Source organism: Phragmites australis, chromosome 2 (assembly GCF_958298935.1).
Source record: "Phragmites australis chromosome 2, lpPhrAust1.1, whole genome shotgun sequence".
NCBI classification, from domain to species: domain Eukaryota; kingdom Viridiplantae; phylum Streptophyta; class Magnoliopsida; order Poales; family Poaceae; genus Phragmites; species Phragmites australis.
In genome coordinates this window covers 26,192,451-26,203,658 of record NC_084922.1, presented here as the reverse complement: position 1 = coordinate 26,203,658, position 11,208 = coordinate 26,192,451, and the positions used below count along the sequence as shown (strand labels likewise).

Sequence of the window (11,208 nt, the reverse complement as noted above, 5' to 3'; positions counted from 1 at the left end):
TCTACAACTCCCCTCCGGGAGAAGACGACGACCCCATGGAGAGCCTGCAGCGGCGGTGCGGCAAGAGGGACGAACACCGCTTCTTCAGAGAGTTGGGGAAGCGACAGCGTATCTGAAGACATGGGTGTGGTCCTGTGGTCGTCAGCTGAATGATTTTGTAACTTCTGTCAAATGCCAGTGTCAAAGAAGGTATAAACGATTGTTGTGATCAAGATGAATTATAGGAATTGAATACAAAACAGGGATCTTTATCAAATGAACATGTTCAAGTTGAACTGACGCATGTCGAGTCCACAAAAAAATTACAATTGCTAAACTAGAAATACTATCGCATCTCATATTACAGTTCCAAAGTTAACCTAAAGAAAGAGAAGACTGCATAGCCAAAACCAGTTGCCACCCAAAGAATGCTCTCAGGTATCATATACCATTCCATGAAGAATTGAAGACTGCCACCAAAGCACATGAACTGGGGTGTAAATCTCAAAGAAAATTGACAGTTTCAGACGAGAGCGTGCGTAAGGCCAATGGTGCTCATTTGTACAGTGATAGGCCACAGTGGATGGCAGAATAATACACTTGCTTATTGCACAGCAGTTTGCTTCAGAGTGTTCCGTGGCTGCTGACCACATGAAGCAAGATGATTGCTTGTCTACAGTGGGATCTGACAAATAATTGCTCTGGTCAGCTCAGTCCATCAGACATGTTACTACTTCACTCGTTTGCTTTAACTGCATCAGTTTTCGTTGCATCAACATCCTCAGCAGGAACTTCCTTTAATGGTTGCTGGGCATCAGTGTCAAGGGTGACTTGCTCAGAAGACACTTCCGAGTTAGTGGGCGTACTGCCATTAACACCAGGGTCTGGCGAGGCTTCAGAGACCGAGTTGTCCAAATCAGATGAGGCTGTCGGTTCCTCTATTGTTCTCTCTGCCTCTGTCTCAACTGATGGGACTGAAGACTCTGCTGCTGCGAAGGCAGCGCTCTCTGCCTCTGTCTCAACTGATGGGGCTGAAGATTCTGCTGCTGCAAAGGCAGCTTCATCTGTACCTACTTCAGTATCACCACTCAAAACATCTGGACGCCGTTCCAACCCCTCTGTATCTTCTGATTGCTCATCCTCAGTACTACAATTTGTCTGTTCAGTACATTCCGCTACATCTTTTGCCTCCTCAATAGGGCCATTTCCAAGACACACTGTTTCCATTTGATCCTCAGCGCCAATGGTTTTACCATCATCAGTTTCCTCAGTTTCTAGAGAAGTCTCCTCAGAATTAGGTGATGATGAAGGAACAGAGGCAGCTAAACGGTCATTGATGCTTCTCTCTCCATCAAATGTGAACCAATTTGAATTTGTAAAGAGGGATCTGCTTATAACCACATAGATACATAATTTATCAGCCATCACATAAAGAAAAGAAGGGTTATAGAGTCGTTTTAAGATAACAAATTACCCTTCCTGGTCATCTCCCAGACGTAGGGAAGATATTACCACCTCAGCTGACTCGTCATCGAAATACACATCCTGAAAGGGGATAATGAAGAAAAAAACAGTCCACTAAGATGGCAGAAACTCAGCCTTTCTCTCCCTGGTGAAAATCAATATGCGTGTCTATTTTCTCATTTATTGTGTACTATAGACTCAAAAATGTCAAATTTCCAAAAATACATATATTATTTGCCTCTTCTTTCTACATAAAGTTGATTGCATTGAACAAATTTATGTTTGGAAAACTGCAGCAAACATCTAATCACATGCATGCTACAACCAACTGATAATAATAGAAAAGAAATAAATGAGATTAAATACCGCCCTTAAGTATTACCTCATCGTCCCGTTCAAGTGATCCTTGTGCCTGCATTAGCAAAACAAACATGTAAAAGCAATATGTAAAGTACCCTAGAATGTCTACATATACAAGAAAATTCAAAAGCAAAACATGAAATGGTTAAATCACCATACAGCCAATCAGCCATGCTAATGTAGCAGAGACAATACAAGATGCAAAGAAACTGATATTTCCCACTTGGTGATAATGAGACTCTCACATGTTAAAAACAACAGCACTGGGATATAAATATGTTGACAGTGACAAACTATCAGATCTAAGAACTTAGCACATTCACACACCTCTTCAATGTCATCATTGCTGTATATCCCATATCGGAATGCCTGGCTCAAGTTATTAGCAAGAGCTGCCACATCGTAATCCCTGTCTCTGAAGTCGTCGTCGTCACTATCCCTACCACGGTCATGCAGTGATGTTGGGCGCCTGTCAGAAACAAAGCACATGCAGCAATATTTAGATAAAATGAAAGCAATCCATACTCCATAGAATTCAAAACAAAGAAAAAGGAACGTACCCACAAGCCCAATGGTAAACATTCTCCACCTCATTGCGCTTGACCAGCACATTCGATTGCCATTCAACCCACTCGCTATTTTCCTAATAAAAAAATAACACAAGATGGTGAGTAGAACACCATTGATATCTTGATTCTTGCAAACCAAAGATTGTTGGGTACAAAAGGAAAAATAACCTGCAAGTGAGTCTGGATTGTGTTGTTACTGTTTCCTAGCTGAATAAGCTTATTAGCTATTCTTGTCATGTGACCAACATTGCCAATTCTTGGAGGAGTTTTTTCTTCCGAGGGCACAGTAGGCTGAGCATAGAAGACACGGAAAAAAATGAAAAAGGGAATACTATCTCTTGTATCATGTAAAAAAAAGGTCACAATCTATTAATAGCTTACCCCATTAGACTCTGTTGACAAAGAAGAAGCTCTTTCCGCAGCAAGAATCTTACCAACAATGTCACATTCATTAAGAACATGCTCAATTAGTTCAATTCTTTTACCCTCCAGGCAAGAAACAATGATATTCTCAACATGATGATGCAAAAAATTGTTATATGGGTACCTGTATTTCACCAATTTATCGGAAAGGGCATTCAACCAGAGAAACAAAACAAATTAAAACAAAAGATCTCCCGCACTTACTTGAAGAACAAATCAATGGAGCATTTTATTGCTGATTGCCTTACTAGCTCTTTTTCAGAAGTTTCACTACCAATTGTCAACAACACAGAAATGAACTCTACAATCTGGAAAGTAAAAGGTACATCCAACTTAGCACAAAAATTAGCGAGAAAAATGGCTAAGACACAAAAATATTGCCAAACTATAAACAAATAAAATGTCATCAGGCGAAAAGCAGACTGTATGTGATGCAATCAGGACTCAATATTTATGGGCCTGTTTGGTTGGTGTCCTGGCACCAATCTCACCGGTCGGGACACTGCTGGGATTTGTGCCGGAGGTATGTTTGGTTGGCGGTCTGGAGACGCCGATGCTAGCCTAACCTGGATCTTCCCAGCAGCATTATTAGCCTGAGCCAAGCGACCAAAATTGTCCACCTGAGCTCCAGGCAGCACCACACCAGTAATCTTGCTTACCGCATTAATACATTGCCTGCCAACGCAATCTGCTGTCCAGTGCAGTCCAGAGTATCTGTTGCATGGAGCAACACCAGCAATGGCTGTCACTGGACAAAGCTACGCCACCCCACAGAGATTACTTCGCCTCCATGAGGTTGCTTCTGTGGCACGCTTGCTGCTGCCCATGGCAGTAAAGCTGCTGGGAAGATCCAGGTACCCCGATACAGATACGGATATGGATACACGATACAACGACATGCCATTTTTACAAAAACACTGATACGGGGGATGCGTGTATATATATATAATAAAAATAAAATAAAACAGAAATAAACATTTCTTAAAAGGTTATAGGACTACCTAATTAGCTGTCCATTGGCATAAAAAGGAAGGGAGAGAGGCAACTGGCGATTCCAGGGGCAACGGCGATGGCTGGCGACAGTGGTGTAGGGCAATGCCAGCTAGCACTTGCAAGAAGGCGCTACGCCTCTATTCTGTGAGGAAGGATAGGAGCGGCATGGAGGGGTTTTATGCGAAGAGAGTGGGGTTTTCTTAGCATAACGAGAGGTTAGGGTTTGGAGGTGTTAGGAAAGAATTGGAGAGGTATCAACAAAGTATCAGAATCATTTTATTTATTTAAAAATCATGAAAATTACAGATACTTGTCCGACAAGTATCGAAGGAGTATCGGTGTCCGACAAGTATCAGAGTATCGGTATCCGATATGTGAGTGTTCGTAAGTATCCACGCATCATAGGTGCCTCTTGCTCGATAATTTCTAGTTTCTACAGATTGGGGGATCCTGTTCCTCCTTTCTTCCTTTGTATGTTCAACTATTCAAGGCTCAGGAAAGAGGCGTAATAGAGGAGAAAAGGATGGATTGGATGGTAGTATGGATAGGGACGGATAGCTCTGTAATTTGATAAAATATTTAAAGAAGTTAGTATCATTAATTCTTTTGTTTTGTGAGAAGTACTGTTCTTGAACATACCCATAAAAGAGTAGTTAAAAAGCGTAAAGAACTATCCATCAAAGAGTAATTTATATTTAAGCTTCCTCAGGCACAGGGCAGCAACCAGAGAAGTTGGTCTTAGGCATGCCTGGTCAGGTAGAAATCATCAAAATCTCTGTTAGCTCTCAAGCACACTTTATTCTTAGGCATGCTTCTCAGGTCACCAACCAAACATACCAAACACTCACCCACAGTAATCTCTAGACAACCATAGCAAAAGTATGGTAACTAAGCCTAGATAAGTCTATCATAACCAAGAACATTTAATAAATAAATCCATCCATACAAGAATTGAAGAGCTCAAGCAACAAAAAGTAGTCACCAAGAAGTACAGATGGTTAATTGTAAAAGGCATTGCATTGCATCATCCTGTACCTTCAGACGATGTTTTCCAAGAGGTGGGCGTAAACATCCATAAGTTGTAGGCAAAACGTTTTCAGCAGCAGAAATGTCCAATAACTTCAGCAAGTTGCCTAAAAAATTATGTCAGTCATACCAATAAATCACCAAAAGTTGAAAACATAAAAATATAGAGAAGTAATGTCTAGCATATGATTTACTAAAGGCCTCGAATTAATAAACTAAGCAGGATTTTCCAAACCAAAAAAAAAAAGGTGTGCATTAAATATCCAGCACTCACCTAGACTTTCAAGCATACCATCAACTGTCTCTGGACTGGCAGTGACCAAGGCCCCGTGACTTAAGTTGCTTCTGAATGCTTGATAGGAAGCCGATGCGAGTCTTTTTGGATCCAACAAAGATATGCAAACTGACAATGAATGAACCAGAACAGATTTGGGTCTTGATTCTTCAAGAGCGTGTCGGAACAACCTCCCAACAAAACTGAAATTTCATAGAGCGTAACAAAGAAAGGTTAAAGTGGTGATAAGAAAAGAAGAATAGAAAAAAGGCCAACTTTTATGGGGTGAGGCTTCTCTAGTATATGGTTACACTGCAGTTTAGACCTCTTTATAATTCATGGAGCATCCTTCTCAATAAGGCAAAGTTTCCATTAAATTGTAACCATAGGACAAATGACGAAGTTAGAAGATGGAGACCTTGGGCTGCATATCTTGGCAGCAAGAGACGGAGGTGCACATCGAGTCACAGCACAGAGAATTTCCGCAGCATTGGCATGCACCTCAGGAGAATCCTGCTTGGGCATAAAATACAACATAAACGTTTCTGCTAGGAAACACATATATCAAAGGTTCCATATTGCCGCCCTCAAGTATCACAAGTCTAATTTTCACCCCCAACTATGAGAACGCCGTATTTGATCTCCCAAACATTCAAGTCCAGTACAAATAACCCCCTAACATTACCACCTGGTCTTACTGCTAATGTGACGTCCTATTAGCAAATAGGCTGAATAAGTGTGATATTTCATTTTGTTGATCTAGAAAATAAGACAAGAGAAAAACGCTCTTCTACTGTTCCACCTCTCCTACCTCCCAGCCACCAGCTAAATCAAGCCCATAGCTGCTGACTGCTGCCCACTACTAACCTTAGAAGCTACCAAGATATGCAAACAGCTTTTGTCCTCTACACACCCCAGCTCCTTTGAGCCGGCATCAGCGACCACAGTCAAGGTGTACTCAATGTGACGGCAGAAAAGAATGGTATGGTGCTACCCAGAGTCAACGGCATGGCTTGCTATACATGCTTCAAGGTTCGCCTCTGCCTCATCCTATTGCATTAGCAACTGAATGAGGCGAGCGGTGAGCTGGTCGAGTTAAACTCATGGAAGGACTTGTGTGCAGTTTGAGATGAGAGGCGAATGGGAGGGGAGGATGTCGATTTGAGAAATGGTAGTGGTTATGGTTGATGGTCTGCAAGGTGTGTGAGAGGGAAAGAGAGGAACAGAGCAGATTGGGAAGAGAGAGGGCTGTAGATGCAGTGATTTTAAAATATTTATTTACTGACTTATCATTAGAAATGTCCAAGCCCAGTGTATTCCAAGATTGCAAAACAACCTACAAACTGGTTCAAAAGTCAGTAGACCGCCTAGGGATCACCCCCCCCCCCTCCCATCCGGCTCTTGATCCCCGCAGCTCACCTAATCAACAATTAGACGCTACTGTGCCCTAGAACCCAGTACTTTTAAAAACACTGCCTATAAAACTATCTTAAGAATGAAGGTTGTGTAAATTTTAGATGTTTTGGGGTGGGGGTGGTGGTTAGGGCCTGTTTAGTTTGTTACACATGTCAACCTTACCAGAAATTGGTAATGCCAAAACGAGGGTACAAGAATGATGTTTGGATTGCAACCATACCAATTCGTGGACATTGCAAAACATGGGAAGAAAAAATATTTTTTGGATTGCAACCATGCCAAATCTTACCAAAACCATGAGTATGACATGTGGGGCCTAGTGGGGCCTACATGTCATTAATTTAATTTTTCATAGATATATAGTCAAGTGGGATCTTGTTTTGTAGATTTAATTGCAACGAATACAATTATGCAAACTGATTATAAATCGGATACACAGTTTAGAAAATAAAATCGCTTAAAGCTTGTTAATCCAAAGTACTCGAAACATGTGCATCCAATGGGCTATTGCCAGCTCAGGGGGCGTACGCTTGCCCAGCCAGCTAAAATGGTGGCAAGCTTTTTGCTCACCCACGTGTTGGTGTGAGCTGTAGCTGGGCGTTGCCAATTTTTTCTGGGCAAGCCAAACTTTGGAAGCAAAGCAAACACCGGCCAAAATATGAGGGCACACCAAACTTTGGCAGGGTATTCGTTGGAACCGATCCAAACCGCCCCTTAAACACCCTGCTCTTCATTGTTGAACGGTTGGAGGATTTAGAAAATGGATGTGACCACAAGCCACAATCCTCATCGTCACAGTGGATATTAATTTCCCACTTTGCCTTGTTTGCAGTAGTATACAGGTAATTCCTCAGTTGTTTATGTTGTATAACTGAGCTTAGAAGTACATGGTACATTTAAATGTTTCTCAGCAGATCAACAAATAGCTTAGAAAATTGCAAGAAGAAAGATGCCGTGACCTAAAAATGCCATATCAACAAATAACTACATTTCCAAGTTTTGGTAACTTACCGATGAGCTAAACTTATCTGCAATCATTTCAAGGACATTTGTGTTTTCTAACCACTGCAATGTATCACCATAGTTTGAATATATGGTCTCATCAGCGCCAATCAGTCGTATCAGCACCTGAAGAATTCCAGGGACAGCATCAAGCAAATGTACCCAACAAAACATTAATTCACAAATAAGTCTTGATAACAGCTTACCTCCATTATCGATGTGATGCCAATCAGGTCAACAAGCTGGACAACTATCTTTGGATGCCCCTATAAAAAGAAAATCAACAGTGTCGCAAATAAATTGAGATGCTCAACAGGAATTACAAGCTTGGAGCATAAATGCCTTGCAAATGTAACACAAAACTTTGCTTAAGCAGCTGTCTGGCAGTAAATAGTAAAGAACAAAGCTAAACAGAGTGTAAAAGATTAGATTGCTTTGGTTAACCATACTATACAAATTTTACAAAGAAAAAAATAGGAGAAAAAGATTGACAATAGGCTTTGTATTGTTAAATGCAATTAATAAATTATCCTTTATTTATAAAGAAAAATGAGGAATACCTGAACATAACTCATAAGAGGGGCAGTCTTCCGCAGCATCAAACATATTACCACCTAGAATAGATAATTAATCGAACTAAATTCAGCCTCAGCATAAAAACTACAGAATGAAGTCTAACCTTCAAATCACGATGTCTGCAATGGACTTATTAAAACATGAATTTATGCGATTGGATGGTTCAGACATAAGCAATGCAAAACAAAATAAGTTACCTTACTGAAGTAACCAGATAATAATGTGCTATGCGGATGATCAGGTTTCACAAATGAGAAAAGCAGGTCCATTAGCTGCAACATTGAAAGGGAGAAAGGCAAACATAAGCTACAATGAATGTAATAACCTACAATGAATGTAATAACCTACAAATAAAAATATCCCAAGGGAACATTTGAAAGAACGGATATATGACGAGAATGCTAACCTCTTCATCCTCTACTAGGGTCCTCAAAATGACGTCAATTTCGCAAGTAAATATTTCGCAAGCAATAAAAGGGAACCTACAAAGAGTTGAGAAAAGTTTGAGAAGGTGGAAAGTTCAGCCTTTTACACAAAATGACAACAAACATTGAGGTCCAATGTCATACTTAAAAGAGCGCTTTTTTTCGGCATCCTCTGGAACTTCTTCCACAACATAACGAAGCAATTGTTCCACCTGGGCCTTGTCACGCAAGCTACAGATAATGTTTCAAGCATTATATGTGTGTGGGGGGGGGGGGGGGGGGGAGTACTATTGAGTAAAAGAAACACCTACATATTGTAATACTCAAGAAATAAAAACAGATATAGGCTTCCACTATACTAGGTTTGACAATATGATCAAGAAAACACGATGTGCGCCCATTAGGTTTGGCAATATGATCAAGAAAACAAGATGTGCGCCCATTAGGTTTGGCAATATGATCAAGAAAACAAGATGTGCGCCCATTAGGTTTGACAATATGAATAACCAGTATATTTTGACAAGAAGACAAAAAAGCTCTCTTCTTTGCAGTTGAATGCAAACAAAACCAGAAAACACTAAATATGAAGCAGTGCCAAAAGACCAAAACCAAACAGAAGTGCATTTTTCTGCGCATACAAGTGAGCAGCTTTGTCTTCCCTTCGAGTGGGATTTACACTAAGTAGAAACAATTAAGTGCAGAAACAGTGCAATTATCACACAAGTATACATATTGGTTGTTTTTGCTAATAGGCAATTCATTTGTCTCTGTGTCGATTGCAGTTAATGTCTCACAAGTGAAGCCATTAGGAGTGATGCAGGATTCTGATTTGCAATTCTCACATGAAATTTAAAATGAACAGTAAGCTGCATCAGTAGATTAAACATGTCACTAATGTCACTGAAACTAGCAACAGAAATCCATAAAAAATTACAAGTTTATGAGTCGCGAATTCAGTGCTTTGCACTCCTGGATAATTTCATCCTCATCAAGAAGCTCCTCCAGTGTAAAATTTTCTTTGTCCAGAATCGTATCCACCTGAAACAAAAAAAATAACATAAGTTACCCAAGTGAAGAAGAACTTTTCTTTCATAATACATCAGAAAATAACATAAAACCTCGATAGGAATTAAAAGCTATTTACAGTGAATGAACACAAAATGAGCATGAAATGGAATTACAAATGTCACATCACTTTGCTCGAAAATGCAGCCCTATATGATGAGAAGTGCAGCAATTCTCACCCATGTATCAAATAAAATCAATATAGGCGCAGACAATGAAATGAGGGCATTGCCATCAACTGAACTACAGAAAATATTTGGGGGAGTTACCATTAACAGAACTACAAAAATATTTGAGGGAGTTGCCATCAATAGAACTACAAAAAAGAAGGAAATGGGAGGGAAGAGCCTGTTACGAAACTACACAATTCAATCCCACACCATACAAATACTTTCTGCAACAGAGGCAGTGCCCTATGCATAGGAATCTTCAAGTCACACTTGACAGACGCTAACAAACATTTGTCTATTCAAAATGTTTATCAAATAGAGCCTCACACAGGACAAGGGGTTCCATTCAAATAAATCAAGGCTCCCCTGTGCGATGAAATGCAGCTCTTATCACACACTGATCCAGACCTCCCCGAACAAAAAAACCTGAACCAAAGCCTAACCAAATCCGAACCAAGACATATGCTTCCTTTCGGCAACACGCTCCAATCCACAGGAACAGCATACGCATGAACTCACCAACGCAAAATCACACACCTCGCAGCCGCAGCGCACACATACACTAACTCAGCCCCAAACATCCAGGGAAATATCCAAAACCAGCAAATATTACGACCCAACCGCATCTAAATCCACCCCCCCCCCCCCGAGCCAATCCAATCCAAACAAACAAACGGCTCCACGGCGAAGGCCGCAGCAGCACACACGCAGACAAGCAAGCACCAACCCGAGAGTGGAGAGGAGGAGGCACGAGCGGGAGGGGAAACTCACGGGCGAGGCCGCGGAGAGGCCGGTCATGCGCCAGAACATGGCGGCGGCGTGGGAGGTGACTGCGTCGGCGGATCTAGAGTTTGTGGCGCCGGGGAGCGCGAATCCGCGGACGGGTCCACGCGAGTCCGGGCGGCGGCGGCCGAATTGGGCGGCCGGGTGGGCGGGTCGGATCGGGGGGCAGGCGAGCAGATCGAATTGGGATCGCGAGGTTGGGGAGGGAGGGGGCGCACGCGCACACACGAGAGGATGAAAAAAGAGCACGCTTTTCTTTCTATTTGGCTCCCTTCGTTCCTTTGGGTAACTTTGATTTATTTTTTATTTTATTTTTTTAGACGGTGATAACTGAATGATTTGGCCGGTTTTTCTTTCTTAAAAAAAACTGATTTTGAAGCATATCTGGCCAAATGGACCGCCTAGCATGGCATAGCCTAGTTTTTAGGCACAGTTCCATTTAGGCTCGTTAGCCAAATGAATCGTGCCAACTTACATGTCGAGCATTCAGTCCAGACGTGGCTCACTTAAGGTCAGCCCATATCGTGTCGGCACGTGGCACGTAGGGCAGGGTGGCGTCGTGGTGGGGCGAGATGGGGCAGGGCATGACGGCGGGGCGACCGGTGAGGTGGCATAGCCGGGCTGAGCCAGGCTGGCACGACATGTCGTGCCTGGTGCCATGCCTACAATAACGGGCCTCGTGC

At 41.9% G+C, this 11,208-nt stretch overlaps 1 protein-coding gene across 1 annotated transcript; it reads right to left on the bottom strand.

Annotated features, from left to right (window-relative positions):
* Window positions 1-227: 227 nt before the first annotated feature.
* On the bottom strand, window positions 228-10,801 carry LOC133905661 (uncharacterized). The gene is made up of 19 exons (XM_062347430.1): window positions 10,514-10,801; window positions 9,442-9,545; window positions 8,652-8,738; window positions 8,489-8,564; window positions 8,280-8,354; window positions 8,067-8,120; window positions 7,713-7,772; window positions 7,516-7,632; window positions 5,507-5,601; window positions 5,089-5,291; window positions 4,824-4,921; window positions 3,000-3,103; window positions 2,754-2,919; window positions 2,541-2,663; window positions 2,364-2,446; window positions 2,131-2,272; window positions 1,826-1,855; window positions 1,454-1,524; window positions 228-1,366 (listed from the first exon to the last, which is right to left on the bottom strand). Exons 1-19 carry the CDS (start codon window positions 10,550-10,552, stop codon window positions 715-717), a joined length of 2,379 nt encoding a protein of 792 aa, XP_062203414.1. The 5' UTR covers window positions 10,553-10,801; the 3' UTR covers window positions 228-714.
* Between the last annotated feature and the right edge of the window lie 407 nt (window positions 10,802-11,208).